The sequence below is a fragment of the Larimichthys crocea genome, chromosome XVII (assembly GCF_000972845.2).
Source record: "Larimichthys crocea isolate SSNF chromosome XVII, L_crocea_2.0, whole genome shotgun sequence".
NCBI classification, from domain to species: domain Eukaryota; kingdom Metazoa; phylum Chordata; class Actinopteri; family Sciaenidae; genus Larimichthys; species Larimichthys crocea.
Genome location: NC_040027.1, coordinates 12,984,300 through 13,002,581, shown reverse-complemented (window position 1 = coordinate 13,002,581; position 18,282 = coordinate 12,984,300). Strand labels below are relative to the sequence as shown.

At 42.7% G+C, this 18,282-nt stretch overlaps 1 protein-coding gene across 5 annotated transcripts; it reads left to right on the top strand.

Annotated features, from left to right (window-relative positions):
• Nucleotides 1-2,487: 2,487 nt before the first annotated feature.
• cpeb2 (cytoplasmic polyadenylation element binding protein 2) lies at nucleotides 2,488-17,882 on the top strand. Of its 5 annotated transcripts, XM_027290284.1 has the most exons (11): nucleotides 2,493-3,875; nucleotides 5,293-5,562; nucleotides 9,384-9,474; nucleotides 11,927-11,977; nucleotides 13,172-13,195; nucleotides 14,177-14,350; nucleotides 14,435-14,524; nucleotides 14,664-14,782; nucleotides 14,873-14,987; nucleotides 15,203-15,384; nucleotides 15,617-17,882. In XM_027290284.1, exons 1-11 carry the CDS (start codon nucleotides 2,943-2,945, stop codon nucleotides 15,842-15,844), a joined length of 2,277 nt encoding a protein of 758 aa, XP_027146085.1. In that variant the 5' UTR covers nucleotides 2,493-2,942; the 3' UTR covers nucleotides 15,845-17,882. The 5 variants fall into 5 exon arrangements, with proteins under 5 accessions (XP_027146089.1, XP_027146086.1, XP_027146085.1 ...); XM_027290285.1 differs by lacking the exon at nucleotides 13,172-13,195 and having other exon boundaries at nucleotides 2,492-3,875; XM_027290286.1 differs by lacking the exon at nucleotides 11,927-11,977.
• Nucleotides 17,883-18,282: the final 400 nt, after the last annotated feature.

The window sequence follows — 18,282 nt, the reverse complement described above, 5'->3', positions numbered from 1 at the left end:
ACCCTTCAAACATACAGAGCGAGACTGAGCGACAGAGAGAGAGAGAGAGAGAGAGAGAGAGAGAGAGAGACAGCCCTGAGTCAAACAGAGTAATCAGCCACACAAAAGGAAATGCAGATTACCTGTTGCTATGACGACTGCAGCTGCAGTGTGACAGCCATCCACTCTGACAGAGACCTAAATAGAGCTAGCTTTACAAGCACAGTGAAATTTGATATTGCTTAGTGGGCCAGGTGCTTCCTAATAACCAACAGTAGCAACGTAAGCTGGTTAAAACGAGGCCTTCATCTCGCACGCCTAATTTAATGATACATCCACATGCATGATCAGATGATATGTCCATGCATGTATTTATATTAGTGTTCTCATGTTTATGTTTGTCCCCCCCTGTGCACCGTAAGCTCCAGCTAAACCCAAATCTGACTGTGAACGTGCAGAACTATGCTCAGGTTTGGATTGATGTGTCACTTTCTGTATGTTGCAGAGCAGCTGGGAGTCAGAGAATGAAACTGTCCACCACCACCACCACCACCACCACCTCACCCACCCTCTGTCTGTCTCTCTTCCCTTTACACCACCCCCGCCTCCACCTATTCCACCCAGCCACCCTGGCCTGCCCCCCTCCCCCAGCCCATCATCATCAGACACCAGCAGCTGGCAGCCTGCCCCATTTAACTCCCTCCAGCACTTACTGGGCCTGTGTAATCACTGGTGCTCAGCACCATCCGTGGCCACCACACCTGCCCCCCTCACTGGTGGGACTGTCCCATCTGGGACCTTATGATGGGGGCATTTCTAGGGTAGGGGAGTGGGGCTGGGGGGGTGTCCTCTTACTTCCCAAAACAGCTCAAAGCAAAGGTGCTGTGAAAAGTGAGAAGAAAATCAAGACGTCAGTGATTGGAGTCAAATCCTGTCGGCGATGATGAGGTTTACGTTGTGTTAAAGTTGGCTGAAACTTTTGTGCACGCAGGAAATTGCTTTGATGAATCTAACAATAGATAATCATGCGGACACACTTAGCAGTCAACAAACTTCATAACATGTAACTCTAAATAGTTTCAGGCGAGGTTATGAATTCACAGTCGCTTATGTAAACAGGTGATTAAAAAGAAAAAGGCATTGTATAGGTGACAATGCAGGGCGGAAAGCTGTTTAGTTTGTGCTGAGATAAGCCCTCATCATTAGCAGCGACCAGATGGTAGGTTGATCATGCACATTGCTTTGCTACTCTGGTATCTGTCTTCCTCATTAGAAAACACATTCACACGCACACACAGATTGTAATGATTTATTCAGCTCCAATCTGGAGAAAGATAAACGAGCCGTGTCTGTTTATGCCACACATAAATAAGTGTTTACATCAAAAGGCACTGGACCAACACAATAAAATCCATAACTGCAGCTTTAATTTGGCCCCTTTTGTGCACAAAAACCACAAGAAGTGAAACGGAAGTGTCTCATTTGCATGTCCCCAATTCCCAGCTGATACTTGTTTTGTATTTCAAAGTGAATAAAAGACATATACTGTTCATCTGTTGAGAGAGGAGTTAGCCTTAAACCCTCAGTTGTCTCTCTCTTCAGTCCTCAAACACACATGAGCGCACTCACATAGGTGACGTATACTCAGCTCGTTCCCATCCACACTTCAAATATAATTTGCCAGTAGCCACAGAGTGCTGCTGGTGGGGGCCATTTGTGAGACGGATCATATGGTAGGTTTGCTTGTCAGCTTTTGAGTTCAGAACAGGCGATGAAGATTCATCTCCCTTGACACAAGCTGACATAGAAAACTATATTTAGCTGTTGGCGTCCGTGCGTAAAATGACGCTGGCGCAGACGCACGCACAATGGTTGTGGACTGAATACTGATAGGTACAAGCAGGAGCAAGATGTGCCAGAATATGCAGTCTGGTAGTGTTTCAGTGGAAGGTTTTTATGAAAATATGTCCCCCAAATGGCCTCATAAGGCTCTGGAATGTCACGTCTGATAATGTGGGTTGGATCTGTTTGATTTAAAACGGATTAATCGTGTGCGTAAAATTAAAATACTTGACTTTAATCAACTCAATTAATAAAATATAATCATTCAAATTGTTAAAGAAGTTCGGCCTTAATAACAGCCTATTAATCTGCTACTATGGGGCAACTTCAGAGTCATTACAAAGTCATTAATGAGAGAGAGACTCAATACACGTCTCATGGATATTAATGACATGTTTCGCTGTGATTAGGCTCACAGTATCAGCCACTCAAGTCAAATCAATTTTATTTGTACAGCCCCAAAAATCACAAAATAGCAGTTTACCCCGAGGGCTTCAACAAACCGACACCCTCAGTCCTTAAACCTCCCCAACTGTGGGCTACTTCCCGGGGCTCGGTGAGGGTGTAGGCCTACTGCACTTTATGAATAATGAAGAAATGACGTAAACAATGCGGTCCTCTTTGCAGCCTGGAGGCTAGAGGCGGGCGCACCGAGGCGTGATGCGGTCGTGACGTAGTTTCAGTCGGGGATCTTTAATCCTCTGCCGCAGCAGCACAACCGGTAACCAGAGGAGGGGGTAGCACGGTCGGACAGGAATGGACCGCACAGGCTAGGCTAGCCTAGGCTACTCCAAGGCCAGAACAGCTCGGTCTGTAAGATAGATGATAAAACCACCGAGTAAAACAGAGATTACGACTGGAACGAGCCGACTATTTGCATAGGCCGGACCCCCTCCTCTCTGTCTACAGCCTATTCACAGACATTTTCCTATTAAAGAGACCTCACTTAGAAAAAATATATCTTCAAACGCACGTAGTCGCTTCTGTTAAAAGCAGATTTCGGCATCTTTCATCGGATTTTACGCATCGCCGTGCCGGGTTTCCATTTGCGTCCCGGTTCGCCCTTCAGCAACGTCGCCGCGTCCCCGCTGTTCCTGTCAGCTGCTGCGCATCAGCAAAACATGCAGGATGAGCCTGTGGGGGTGACAACCACGCAAATACCCCCAACGACCGAGGAAAAGGACAGCAACGGCAGCAGCACGGTCAGCAAAACCGGGAAGCAACCGAACCAAACCGACAACGGCGACAGCCAGCTGAGCTCAGTCCCACCGGATTACAACCGTCTGAACGAGAAGATCGCTTTCCCCGATTTCAACCGAGAGCATTTTTGCCCGACGCAGTCTATCCGTGACCTTCAGCACAGCCGACAAATACAGCAGCAGTTAAGTCAGCAGACTGATTTCAGCCCCACAGAGTCGCCCCCACCACCCCGGGGACGTTTCAGTCACCTGCTGCAGAGGCACCGCGCCGCTGACCCCTGCGGCTCTCCAGTGGAAGAGGCTGAAGCTGATGCTGCGTCGCCATCGCCCACTTCCGTAAATCCAAGCAAGATCCAAATGGACTCCCCCATCGCCCACCATATAAATGGCAATGGCAGCAGCAGCACCGGCAACATGTTGTCCGGAGGTCTCAGCGCCGCTTTCCCGAACCTCCCCACCCAGGAGATGCAGAGCGCCAGCGTAGGCTCGTCCTCACCTTCCCTCCCCGGGTTCGGCACCCCGTGGTCCGTCCAAACCAGCTCTTCTCCCCCTCCCGCACCCAACTCCATCAACCCCATCCACGCCAACGCCATTAACCAGATGCCTAACACTGACTCTGACAACGGCTTCTACCCAGGTATCCCCTCCTCCATCAACCCGGCCTTCTTCCAGAGTTTTTCGCCGGTGTCAGCTAATCCGTGCGCCGGGATTAATGTGCAAGGCTTCAGCGGCCCTTTCTCGCCCCAGATAAACGTCCCTCAGCAGGCGCAGAGTCGCAGGTCGCCGGTCAGTCCCCAGATGCATCCCCAGCAGGGTGCCTTCCTGCAGCAGAGGAACAACTACAACCAACATCAGGTGAGCTGCCGTACAGCATCAATCACACCCACAGCTCCATCCATTTTAACATACGTGAATCAGGATAATTCAGAGTGAGGATGCCCTCAGGTTAGGGAGCATCTTGTGATGCTGCAGTTATGTGTGTGTGTGTGTGTGTGTGTATATACAGCCATAAAGGATCTATAGTTTTTTCTTCATAATGCATTTGTCATGTCCTCTGTAAGGGCTGAAGTCACTACTCTCCAGGCAAAGGGAGGGAGGGGTGAACCGGGGAACAAGGGAGCATTTCTGAATCTAGCTGTTGTTCTCTCCTGGAAGCTGGCAGTGGGATGCAGTCACATGGCACTAGGCCATCCCTGTCTTGTGGTCCGGTCAGTGGGAATACAAAGGCTTGCAGGGTTTGGTGTCCTAAATGGATGTTTATTTGGGTGAAAGGAAGACATCTAGTATCCTGGTTGTGTGTGTGTGTGTGTGTGTGTGTGTGTGTGTGTTGGCAGACCATTAGGGGATGCAGAGGTGAGACCAGCAATAGCAGGACTTAACGTTAATGTTCAAGCTTATGCAGTAGTGGTTGAGGCCTTTTGCCTTAGCAGCCTTTGGTTTCAGGTTTCTCATGTGATTTGCACGTCGGGTGTGTGTGTGTGTGTGTGTGTGTGTTTCCAGGCATGTGTGTGTGCTTAAAGTGCTCGTGTGGTGTTTCTGTTTCTCTGACCTTTAACCTCTCGCTTTGATTTGAGTGCTATGTAAATATATTTGCATAAAACCCCACCAGAAGGCAAACAGCCCCTGATCAGTCGGCCCCACCATCATACACACATCCAATCACTGAAAAGAGGCAGAAATAATACAAAAAATATAAAATGGCTACTTTGAACATAACTCGTATCCGTCAAGGTTTTAAACCGACCTTCTTTGGTTTCCATTTTCTTCCACAGCACTTAGATTATCCTCTTTTTTTCTCCAACCACACCACTATCTGACATTTCATCACTGTTTGTCATGATGCAGAAAGAATTTAGATTTGAAACATTTTGTTCCGTGAGTGTGTGAGAAACAGAAAGTTGATTGTCTCCCCGTGTCAGATTTAAAGGATTAAGCATGATGTGATTGGATGTATGATATTCCTAAGAGTGGAACACAAGGTCCAGATAGAGAAAGAAACAGTGAGAGAGAGAGTATGTGTAACTTACAATGGCAGTGTCACAGCGCACGGGATACTTAGTATTAGACTTAAAGCCCTAAATCTTCTTATCTACCCACCCGTTACAGGAGCAGATCAAGCTGGGCTGTGGCTGACAGGGAGAAAAGGAAGGATAGAAAGTCAGGATAGGATGAAATAGAAATAAATAAAAACATATAAAAGATGTTTGTGGTCTCTTTTTTTTTTTAACCTTCCATCTTTCCACATTCTCTGTCCCCCTTCATGTCTGTGCAGCCCATGGTGAAGCCGTCTCCGTGGGGCGGTCACCAGGGGAATGGTTGGGGCTCCGGGGGGATGTCCTGGGGCAGGGACCACCGCAGAGGGAGTGGCATGGGCGTACCTGGCTCAGTCAGCCACGTCTCACCCTTGAAGAAGCCCTTCTCGAGCAACGTCATCGCTCCTCCCAAGTTCCCACGCTCCGGAGGATCACTGGGGCCTAAATCCTGGATAGAGGAAAACATGTTTCGCACAGACAGCAACAGCAACACTTTGTTGCCCCTGCAGGTAAATGTTTTGGGTTGACTGGTGTTGGTGGGTTTTTTTTTGTGGGATAATTGGTTTGGTGTGTGTTTTTTCCAAGAGTTGGCTTTGCTTTTGTGTTACAGTGTGAGAATCAGAGGCTTTAAAGGTGGGAAGGGAGTCGTGACAGAGACTGATCATTTGAAAGTAGACAAAGAGAATGATGAAGAAGTGTGTGTGTGTGAGAGAGTTTCAGTCATGATCTCTTTATGAAATAGAAACTGAAAGGGACTTATTTTTATCAAGTGAGAGACTGAAAGCAGCAAAGGATTCTTCAGGCATAGCAACGTGTACATGTAAATTACCATAAAAGTGCCAGCATGGTTAGCATTTCAATCACATGGGGGGAGTTTGAATTGATTACCAAAGGTGTAACAAAGTGGGGGCTGGGCTGAATGCATGTAGGTGAGATCTATTTCAGGTACTGCTGGAGCTCCTTCTCTTTACATCTAAAGGAAAGCAGAAGATTTCATGTCATGTATAAAGAGCTGTGTGTTTTCTATCAGTGGTTACTGGATGCTGCTGGATTGTATTCTGTATGATGTAACTCTAATTAGCTCCGCTTTCTTTCCACTGAAACGGGGTTCAGATTTTCATTTGTTCATGTTTTGATCATATCTCATTCTTTTGGTTTTCTGCCGCACAGCCGACGGCTAAAACTTCATTAATTTCCCAAATTAGATTCATCAGTGTTCTTGGATGAAAACAGCCAACCAACGCTGTGTTTTCTTTGGTGATTTATATTACATCTGACTTGTAACCGTGGCTGACATCCAAAGTGGTTTATTTGGTTTTGGTGCATTTAATGGATTTGTTGAATGCAGTTAACCAGAAGCTAGATAAAATAACAGATCCGTAAATGATTGTTTTGAAATTTAATTTTCAGAAGCTTTAAATTAAACAAAATATTACACTCTGAGAAAAAAAAAATGGTTCATGATAAGATTTCAGGATCACCATGAGTTCTTTGGTAAACCCTTCCTTTGCCACAAAAGAGAGTTCTTTAAGTCATTTGAAACACTTTTGGTCCTTTGAAAAACCTGTTTTAGGTTAAATCGTCTCTTAAAGGGTTCTTTGGAGTCCTGATTACTGGTTCTTTAAGTCTTAAAGGGTTCTTTGGAGTCCTGATTACTGGTTCTTTAAGTAGATTTTGCATTAATGTGACCTGGTTTTGATAAAAACCAACAAAGGGACAGTTTGAACACATTTAAACAGCCTTTTTTGTGAACCTAAGGTATATATGGCTTCAACTAATGGCTGCTATATGCCTAATATATTGACTAACATGTGACTGTGTATAGAAATGATTGTTGTGCCACCATTTCTTTTTAGAGCGAGCAATTAATTATGTGCTAATAATTATAGTATAATTATCACATACACACGTTTTTTTTCATTACACAAGTGATAAATAGTTATTATTTTAATCTTTTTGTAAGAGGTCATTTACTAAATGTTGCATCTAAAATGGAATATTTTAATTAACTCCAATTATTATACTGTGTGTTGCACCTTGAATGAACTCAGGGACAACTATCATTTACACTAAATTGATAACAAATGGTTCTTTAAAGACCCTAATCTTTATTTTTAAGCGTGTATGCAGCATACACACAATGTGAATATAACAATATATATCATATCATATACTAGTACCTAATAGATACTAGTAGTAATTATAATTATTCGGGAAAGGCGCTGTATAAGTAGCTTTATATTCATCTAACTGGATTGCTTTTAATTGTTTACGTTTAATCTGTTTAATCCTAATCCATAGTGTGTGATTTCTTCAGTATTGTTAGAATGAAATGAGGTTTTAATTGAGAAGCTTTATTCTCAGTAAAGAGTAAGTGGCTGCTGCCGGTGTCTACAGACATCGATTTTAGTAAGAATAATGGTACATTTTAATGGCCTCTAACAGAGAACCTATTCATTACGGTGACTCAGACTAAAAAAAACTGATATCACCTAAATAATGGTGTCACCGAATGGTATTACTGTTGCTATGAGCTCAAATTATTAGTGATATCAGTGCCAAGAAGTACAACGCTTCCTATTCCAGGAAACAGGCCTGACTCCATGGATTGTTAATTTCCATAAACAGTCTCGGACCCAGAATTTTTCAGATTCCAAGTCTTTTCCTTCCTTCCTCTCTGTTTAATGTTTGGCAGCCAGTGACACATCTGCTGTGTCATGTTTTAGACATCACGCAGAGGTAGACTGAAGAGGATAGGAGAGAGTCGCTTCGATTTCCAGTGAGAGTGTTATACCTTTAGTCTGTCGACTGTTATTGCACTCTATCACTCTGAAACACTCTATTCTTTAAGTAGAGCCACGATTCCCATATCTGTACGCTGTAAAGGAAAAAACTGTCAAACCATGACAGTAAAAGACTGTAAAGGTTTAATGTATACAGTATATAGTTATATTTCATGGCAAAATCTTTACTTATATGGCATTTTAGGGGAATTTAGTAATGTAGTATTTATATTAGAGACAGTTAATTCTACAGTAAAACACTGTTATATATTTCATGGGAAACCTTTATTTTATGTGGCATTCGTATGTTTTATATTATACGGCAAAACAGCGTTTGTTTTGATGAAAAAACTTGTTCATACATTAAAATATGCAATAAAACACCAACTTTAAACGGAAAATCAACAGTACTAATATCCATTAGAAAATGTTATACCATATTTATTATGGTAAAATGCCGTAAAAAACAGTTTATGTTGAACCGTGTGTCACAAAGTGAGAGTGAAGAGTCGTCGTCTCTGCATACGTGAATAAAGTTGCATAACGTGGTTTAAATATTCAGACGAAGTGACGTGAAGTCGAGTGACGTCACTTGAGTCAGCATCAGTACGTTGAGGCTGGAACTAAAAAAGAAAAGAAAACTGTGTAGACGTGTGGAGTTTAGAAAGAAGCGTCCTCCTACAGTAGCTTTTACCAACATAACACACCCAAATCTGTCCAGTCAAGTTGATCGAGTCGAGTTACATTTTTGGTATTGTAGGCGGCGGTTTTTGACAAGGAAGAAAAATAAACAAAAAAGATCATATCTCCGGTCCACCGTAAGTCTGAGTGGAGTAGTCTCCTGTCATGGGAATGACTCATTGACTAATAGATCAGTAGATAACGAGCTCTTTTGATTTAAAGGATCCATTCATAAAAACCGACTTTATCTAGTTTTTAAGACATCACACTGTGCTTTTTTCCGAACCAGTTACTGCCTCTATTGTACTAAACCAACAAATGGAAAGCAAGGTGAACGCCTGTCACTATCAGACGACGAATCGACCTTTACGTTGGGTGTGGTAAAGCAGGTTAGGTGCTCCATGGTGCGCTAGTCACCAGAATATTACCGTACGAGTCCGTCATAGTCGGTCATTAAGGAGAACTATCTCACTGCCCCACTGATGAGCTCATAACCTCCATCTCAGCTCTCCGGCTAAATGCCACTCCTGGTTTTAGTTTCCATTCTCTCTCTGTCTGTGTGGGTGTGTGTGTGTATGTGGAACAAGTCCAGAGATCCCGGGGAATCCGTGCTATAGGCTGCTCACAAATATACCTACAGAAAGTAAATAAATACGGAAAGAATGTTAATCCGTGCGCGAGCCACATCTACTCTCTTAAATCTCTTACATGTTAAGCCAAATGCCCACACTTCAGAGGCTTTATTATTCATAAGCCAAATCACAAAAGTGTGCTAGAAACACGAGGGCTTCACACACACACGTCGTGACTCTGATTCTGGATGATATAATAAATAAAAAAATCTCACAATTATGTGCGTTTTTCAGGAACGCACCAGAATGTACGACAGTCTGAACATGCACTCCCTGGAGAGCTCCCTGATCGACATCATGCGAGCTGAGCAGGATCCAATGAAAGGTAAGATTGCCTTTCCCGTTTCTGTCTACGTTTTGGGGATTGTGTTCGATGAGGAGGCCTGACACCAAGCGTGGAAGTGACTGATCCATTGCCCCCAGAGCTGTGTTGGTTTTCCATACACCAGCTTATTCTCTTCCCCCGCTGAGGGCTTAATACCTCTGCCACCAGCTGCACATTACATGACCTTCCAGCTCTGATCCTGTTGCTACTTAACCTGGGCAGCACACAGAGCTGACCATGTCGAAGGAGAGAAATGTTTACTGTGAATATTTCCAATTAGTTACAGATGTTTTTCTGACAGAACAGTCTATAAGACTATAGAAGAAGACTATAAAAAGTCCCGGTTTAAATTATTCCTTGTGGTCAGGCAATGTACTCTAGTGTGACACTGTCCCGGCCTCCTGGGCTCAGCTGCTGGACATCAGAGGAGCAGTGTCAAATAACTTCTCTACAGACGTCTGCTTGTAGCTCATTTACAGCCTCACCTTACCAGCTACACTTTCACTTTAAAGTACGACCCAGAAATAACACAGATACGTCGGTACACATACATGTGTGCAAGCATAAAAAAAATATATCTCTTTTTGTTTCATTCATAGTTTCTCTTAAGAAAATCTGAACTCAACCTGTGCCCTCCTTTCCTGGGAGAGTTTTGTGTTTTTCTTGCCGGAGCAGATGGAGAGGACATGGGCCAGTGTGCACAGCAGAGACAGAGAGGAGGAGGAGGGGGAGATTTAGACTAATTTTAGACGTGATCACACTTTCACACACTGTGCATGACAGCCAAGAGAGGAGATGAGAGGGAAGGAGGGCTTGCAAGGGTGGCCTCTGCCATTTATAGCACTGACATGGCTGCCACAACAGTATCCTGACTAGCAACTCCAAAATACAGAACCTCATAAACCCCAAACTTTAAAAAGAAATCCCTCTAGCTAGATTTAATTTGGTTGTTTCGTCTGTGGGATCACACTTCTAGTTGATATTAAACATTTACAGATACTATGTAAATGGGAACATTTCTGAATTTGGTGCCACCCAGTGGTGAATCAAAAATGATACTAGCAGACAGCAACACACACCCAAACACGGATAGTGAGAATGAATGGTTCAATAGCAACACGCACTGCCTGTTTTCTCTGGTATTGTCTATGTTCATGCCATGAGAATGATAAATAGATACAAATATAATCACACGTAACAGTCTATGCACAAACACTGTACATGAACAAAGTTACAGACTGTGATGAGATGTGTTTAAAAAAAGATCTGACTTGACACAGAACAAAACATTTCTCAACTTAGAGAACAAAGAGATCAAGAATAAAAATAGCCAGGCTAAAAAATGTAACTATGTAGCTAAAATATGATTTAAGGCAGCCGGTGATTCTTTTCGTTACTTATGAATGTGCTGATTATTTTCTTGATTCATCTTCTGGTCTGAAAAATGTCAGAAAAATGTAAAAAATGTCTGTCACATTTGTCTGTAAAGTCATCCAGGTCATCTTTCTTTAAGAGGAGTTAGATCTGGGGCAGCTGGACTTGTAGATTGTAGATCAGAGAAGACGTTTCACCTCTCACCCACAAGGCTTCTGGTGGCGAAACCGAGTTATTTAGTCCCGGTTGGATCTTCATGGATCTACAACCAAGTCCAGTTACCCCCGATATAAGTCATCATAATAAGTCCATCGTAATTCCCCAGAACCAAAATTGACATTTACAGATTTCTTGTTTAGGAACAATCCAAAATCCAAAGATAATTTTAAAAATATTCACATTTTAGAAGCTTGACTTTGTGGATTTTGCTTAAAAATAACGTAACTTCTGTCGATTATCAATTGTCAATCAACTAAGTTATTAATACACGCCTTGTTTGAGCCATGACTCAAATACTATGTGTCTAAATGGGACATTGAGTTGCAGGCTGGTGTGATATTTCATTGATAAACGTGTGCATATGTGGTTCCTTTAGTCACGCACCCCCCCCCACCCCCTGCTTCAGTTACAAGATCACAGCACGCTGCAGGTGGAGCAGTCACAACCTTTAAAGAGTCCGGCTCTGAGATCTGAAGCGTTTCGTCTAAAGACTCCGATCTTACTGTGTTACTGTTGATGAAAACAAAGTGTTTCATTCTGCTCGGTCTCCTCTGTTTTCCTGTAAAAAATCAACTCAAGGTATCTTTTAATAAGGCGAGCTTTGTTCCTTTTGGCTGACTGCAGCGCTCACCGTAGACATGTGAGAAGGCTGTTGTAACACATTCACAGGCAGGCATTGTAGTTATACGTGTGTGTGTTTGTGTGTGTGTGTGTGTGTGTGTGTGTGTTTTTGTATGTGTGTGTTTGTGTTTTCTCGCTCCCATGTACACACATTGGCCTCGCCCTGTCCTTTCCATCTGCTCTGTATCTCATCCCTGTTTGTGTATGTATGACACGTGTGTCTATTTCTTCATGTCAGGCCGAGTGGGATGCCCTAACCCCGGGGCTGACGGCCTACTCATGCTCAATGGTAATTATCTCTTAGCACCATCTCTCCCTCTGCTGTGACTTTTCACTTGTTTCCATCCAGATGCGTAAATTGAAAACGCAAAAGAGTCACCGTGGAGGTTGCGCTTATTCTTTTAGCCTCATTAGATGCACTCACGAGACTCACAGTGGTACAATAGGGTGACATGTGATAGATCTGGTGTAAAGAAGAGACGACCTACCAGTGTTTGTTCGTCATACGGTATCTTTGCCTCAAATAGATGGATTCTTTATTGTTCTTTCAAGGAAATGTGCTGCCACAGTCACATAATAACCACCAAAATAGAGATACAGCTGATTAAAAGTGCCATTTGTCGTCAAAATGTCCCTGTAGTGCCACCCTGGGCTCTATAAACCTCATTGTATTTTATGTTTCGTAACGTTAAATCAAACCCATGATCTGCTAATGGTTCGTGATGACACTCACATGGTTAGGAGTGTCTCTATTGTTATACGAAGTCACCTGACGACTCTGAACACACCACACGCGGGACTTGTGACGTCCTTTCTTTAAAATGTTAATTTGTTTTCAGCGTCACTCGCAGTAAATACAGCCCTGCAGACTCTTTTGGTTTTGCCACATCCTCGTAGGTGTCAAAAATAAAATCAGACAGGTCAGACAGCATTTGTAAATAATTGCAAGCCAGCCACTAACAATTCATTACTGTCCTGTGTTTGAGGCAGTTTTTTTTTTTTGGCTAAGATGAGCTTTGTTGTCCCCAGACATTAGAGGACATCCAGGGTTTTTTTAGTGATGTAACATATGTGGAGTTGGATCTTCCAAAATGGCTTCCATCAGATCAAGCACATATTGTAGAAAGAAGAAAGTTAAATTGTACAAAGTCTTTAAGGAGCATTTTTCAGAGCAGTGAAGTGGGAGATGTCTTCGTATGTGCCATCTGTGGAGACGTCAGTCATTTCTAGATATTTATTTGATGTGTTTTATTGTGCATTGCAGTAAATGGCAGATAAATATGCAACTATAAATGTTTCCTTTTTGTCTTGGATATCTTATTCTTGGTCTGGAGGATGTAAGCTGAGCCATTTTGAAGTACAGACTTTAGTGTACTCTCATGATTGATTAAATAAAGAGGTCATGAGTCCATAGAGGTTACATATACTTTTTGAAAATGTCTGCACAGCTGAAACTTTGCACTCTGTACTTTTCTACATGCAGCCAGGAGCTATGGAAGACGTCGAGGTAAACTCAGCTTTCTACGACATGTTCATTTATTTTTTTCTCCCCTGTGGCTTATCCTCTTTTTCTCTTGTGGCATGCTTTATCGCTTGAACCGAGGCTGTGTCGTCTGGAGCCAGATGTCTTTCTGTTTTTAAATTCAGGAATGGATTGAATTTGTAATTTATCAAAAAAAATAAACAAAACAAACAATACTCTCTTACGATTGTATTGTTTTAGTATCCAGACATGCATGATGACAAGCTGGTTTCACGCTTGGTCGCATTTATTTGAAACACTGTGGCAAGTTGTGCATCTGTTTATGGAACCCCGAGTGTAAGTCTTTAATAAACAAATAAATAACATTATCAAATAAAAATCACAAGTAAAATATATAAATAAGGCAATAATTTGAGAGATAATTGAGAAAAAATGTAAACTCAACTCATTATGACATCTTGTTTTTTTATGATTCATTTTTTATTGGATCTAATTTTTAATTTCCAAATGCCTTTTTTTGAAAAGCCTGTTTTTATTTTATAATTTAATTTTACAGGTAGCTCCTGTATACAAATTTTTAAAAAAGTAGCTGAAATAGTATAAAGTGTCGCATTGAGTTGAGTTTTCTCAAATTATTCTTCCATATATGTATGTTATATATGACATTATAAATAATTTATTTAATGTTGAACACTTTGGGGCTCCACGCTGCTCTGCGATGTTATTAACAGCTTTGTTTCACACAGCCTGCCTTTCCACACCTGCTTTATCTGCCGCCCCGCTCAGAGCTGCTGCTGGAGCCACGCAGCGTAAAAAAACTGCAGGGAAAGCAGAAGCATTATTTTATAGAGCCTCTCCTGGATTTGTCCCCGGCAGAGCAGAGATTTGATAAAGGAGGGGCAGATACGTGTGTGTGATTTGTGTTTTCCTGCTTGTTTGTGTGTGTGTTTGGTTGGATGTCTGACATTTGCTGTTGAATTAACTTCATTTTTTGTTCTCCACCAGGCCGCTCCTCCCTCTTCCCTATTGATGACAATCTCCTCGATGATGGCCACGGCAACCAGGGTGTCCCAGGAGTCCTCGGCTCTCCAAACTGTTACCCCCACCAGAACGGGGAACGCATCGAGCGCTTCTCCCGTAAGGTGTTTGTGGGAGGTTTGCCCCCTGACATAGATGAAGGTGAGGACAACTACACAAGTCTTCTTCTATTTCATCAACAGCCTCTCTTTTGTCTCACCCATCTGTTGTGTCTTTTTCCTTCAGATGAAATAACCTCAAGCTTCCGCCGCTTTGGTCACCTGGTGGTGGACTGGCCACACAAAGCAGAGAGCAAATCCTACTTTCCACCTAAAGGTACCAACAGATTAAACACGTTTACAGCATCGAGCTGTGGCGCTAATAAATAAGGTATCATTTGAATACTGATGAACCGAGGTGAGAACGCCTTTATCTTTGTGTTTACACTGAGGCTGTGGATGTGTGTGTTTCCTAGGATACGCGTTCCTGCTGTTCCAGGAGGAGAGCTCAGTGCAGGCTCTGATTGAAGCTTGCATGGAGGAGGATGGGAAGCTCTACCTCTGTGTCTCCAGCCCCACCATCAAGGACAAACCTGTGAGTTCAGCAAAACCGGCTCACACTGAAAAACACACTGAATAAAGATGAGTGGAATTGTAGTTAATCTAATATTTGACTTTGTTTCAGGTGCAAATTCGACCTTGGAACCTGAGCGACAGCGATTTTGTGATGGATGGATCCCAGCCTCTCGATCCCCGCAAGACTATCTTTGTTGGTGGCGTCCCTCGCCCTCTGAGAGCGAGTAATTACACATCCTTTGTTTTTTACTCAAGCAGTTTCATGTCAGTTTTTATACTGTAGCTCGGTATATATAGCTGTATGTTTGATGGCATGAAGCTGACAGCTTCTCCCCCACTGTGTCTCACCCCTGTAGTGTTGCTTCCTCACATCCTCCCACGTCTTGTCTTTGTTCTTTTTCGCTCATATATTCTGCTCTCCTCTTCGCCCTCTAACTAGTTGAGCTGGCTATGATTATGGATCGACTCTACGGCGGAGTCTGCTACGCGGGAATCGACACCGACCCGGAGCTCAAGTACCCAAAGGGAGCGGGGCGGGTGGCCTTCTCCAATCAGCAGAGTTACATCGCTGCCATCAGTGCGAGATTCGTCCAGCTGCAGCACGGAGACATTGACAAGCGGGTACAGCCTCATCAGCTTCATTAACAATTCCCAAATTCCCTTTTTCTTCATAAAGTTTATATGACTCAGTCATCATCAGGATGACTGCAGCAGCTTGTTGCCATGGCGAAAGCTCATTAAGGCTAATTGAATTAGCTTCTGTCCAAGAATCTGCTGCTTCAAGCCTTTTGTGATCACACACATTAGTTGTTTCACTGTATGTATCTATGCACTTTCCTCTTGTGTTGTGCAGGTGGAGGTGAAGCCCTACGTCCTGGATGATCAGCTGTGCGACGAGTGTCAGGGTGCACGCTGTGGAGGGAAATTTGCTCCCTTCTTCTGCGCCAACGTCACCTGTCTGCAGTACTACTGCGAATTCTGCTGGGCCAACATCCACTCCCGTGCCGGACGAGAGTTTCACAAGCCCCTGGTCAAAGAGGGAGCCGACCGCCCGCGCCAGATTCACTTCCGCTGGAACTAGAGATGCGACCACAGCCATGGTGACACAGTCAGAGGGAAGGGGAATGAAACACTGGCTAACAAACAGGAAAAAGAGCATCGCTCTGCCTCTCCTGCTCTCCTAAGCTATCAGTATAATCGAGTACGTAACACTATACAGTATATACTATATATATCTATATATCTTTTGTAGCAGCCAAACACCACAAGCCTCAGTTTTTCACCAAAACCCCCCTCACATCTCAGGCTCTGACAACTCTACAACTCTTTTGTGGTACTTTCATCTTTTTCTAAGAGGAGATTTAAAAAGAGATTGATTTTTGTAGGTTTTTTTATTATTATTATTTTTGTATGTGAGATTTAAAGTAGATACGGGAATGTTTTTGCATGGGGGCAGCTCGTCTGTCTGTTTTGTCTGCTGCTAAGCCACCCTTACAGTGCGTGTAGTGCACACTTGTTTCTGGGAAAACCTTGATTCTCTTAACGTTGACGCCTGCCCCGGGTCATTAACCAAAGGTAGCAAAAAAGAAAAGATAGGAAGCATAAAAAAAAATTGACACATTTTCTGCCGCAAAAATCAAACGGTTGTTTTTTAAATGTTACCATGGGCTCTTTCTTCTTGTAAAAGGGTTTATTAAAAAAAGAAAATAGGGTTAATTCAGCGCTCATACTGACCCATAGAGTGATACCTCAAATTACAAAATCTGGTTCCTGCTAACTGTATTCAACATTTATACCTAACAAGCTATTTTAGAAGCTTTGCTGCTATATATACATATATACATATATATGAATAAATGTGTAGGTATTATATTTAATGCCATTTATAAACCAGAATCATGTAAAATGAAATGCAATATGCACTCAAACCACTAATGGCCCCCCATTGCCATGGAAAGTGCATGTTATGACTTAGTTAACACAAATAGCATGCAGGATAGATGTGAGAGGAAAAAAACAAACCACTGAAATCATAATTAAAGACATAAAAGTCTCTAGTGAGTAGCATGATCATCTATTACAGATGCCTAAGAGGGAAAAAAAAATCAGACAAAGCTAAATAAATACTTAAAAAAAAAAAGCATATTTAAACTTGCATGCATCGATGTTTATCTGTCGTTTGACCCGTTTACATACTTAACGATACAAAAAGTGATATTGGTTCTACTGTAGTCTTAGTGGACGCCATCATTTTGTGACACGTGATGGCTTGTATGGCTAAAAAAAAAAAAGAAAAAAAAAGAGAAAAATATCCTGTCGAGAAGCAGAGTGGTGTTCAGTGGTTTGTGTTTGTGTCGTCCCCGTGCTGTGTGACCGTTCTTAGTGTAGACTGAGGCTCTAGTTTAGTTACCAACAGATTACGTAGAGGAGAATTCAGACATCAAGATGACTCCTGCCTTTCACCCCTTTCTCCTATCCCGCATCTTTGTGTGGCTCCAAAGGTTAATCTGATAGAGAGAGCATCGCCCTCCCAGATCGAATGCAAACAAAAAAAGACTTGATGGGCTTTGATTGAACCGGGAGAAGCGAGGCCCTCGGCTGAAGGTCATGTTAATGAGCATCCTCAGAAGGTTTTTGTAATGATGCTGCGCGGCTGCAGCTCTGTGAATCCAGAGGAAACGACTCTGGCTCACGTCCTGAAAGTATCTCCTCAGCGAGCTTTTACAGTGAGGACGATGACACTTGGTCTCATGGCGATCTAAAGCTCTCCTCTCTTTGTTCGTATTGTTTTGTCTGTTTGATTTCCACCGTGACCCTTGAATTACTCTTTAAAAAAAAAAGAAGTAAACAAAACAACAACAACAAAAAAAAACTATTTACGGACAATCTTTCTGTGAGGATGGCGACCCTGCCGTCCGTTTGGTACTGTACAAGTGTGTCGCTCTCGTGTCGTCGTGGTTGTTGTGCTCCACGCCCCCCGGTGTGTGCTCCTCAGTATCAAGTGTGTACTGTTACAAAACCTTAACGAAACTGAGACTTTATTTACATATAGTTGAGTCCTAAAATTGAATTTGTTTGTGTCAACTACTTACCCATCACTGGCCCTTCAGTATGTTTTTTTTTAATAATATATATTATGCACTACTTTTCTATATCCCCACTCATTTGATTTCTTATCCACTCCCCCCCTTTAAGTGATTTCAGTGCAGATCCTCTGAAACCTCCACCTATTTATAATTCTACAGATGATTTATTAAAATTTTTATTTTTTCATGATTACTTATTTAAGATGTAGCGTGAAGCAGTTGTCTTAAGTTATCTATATTCTGTATGAGTAGAGCAGGAATCCAATATGTTCTAATATATTCTAATGTAGTCTGGATGTTGTTGTGAGGACCGGGAGTCGGGAGTCCCGTCGTCCCCCTTTTCCCGCCCGTCCCCCCCGTCCCCTGTGGCTTTAGTTCTCATGATGCGAACATGTTTGAATATCGTCACCTGTAACACTTGACTCGTGCTGTT

Excerpts from the sequence above, each read along its gene's own strand:
- cpeb2 (XM_027290284.1), top strand. The coding sequence starts at position 2,943 with ATGCAGGATGAGCCTGTGGGGGTGACAACCACGCAAATACCCCCAACG. Across the intron at positions 14,351-14,434 it reads GCCCCCTGACATAGATGAAG|ATGAAATAACCTCAAGCTTC; the intron begins GTGAGGACAACT and ends TTTTTCCTTCAG. Across the intron at positions 14,988-15,202 it reads CCCTCGCCCTCTGAGAGCGA|TTGAGCTGGCTATGATTATG; the intron begins GTAATTACACAT and ends CCCTCTAACTAG.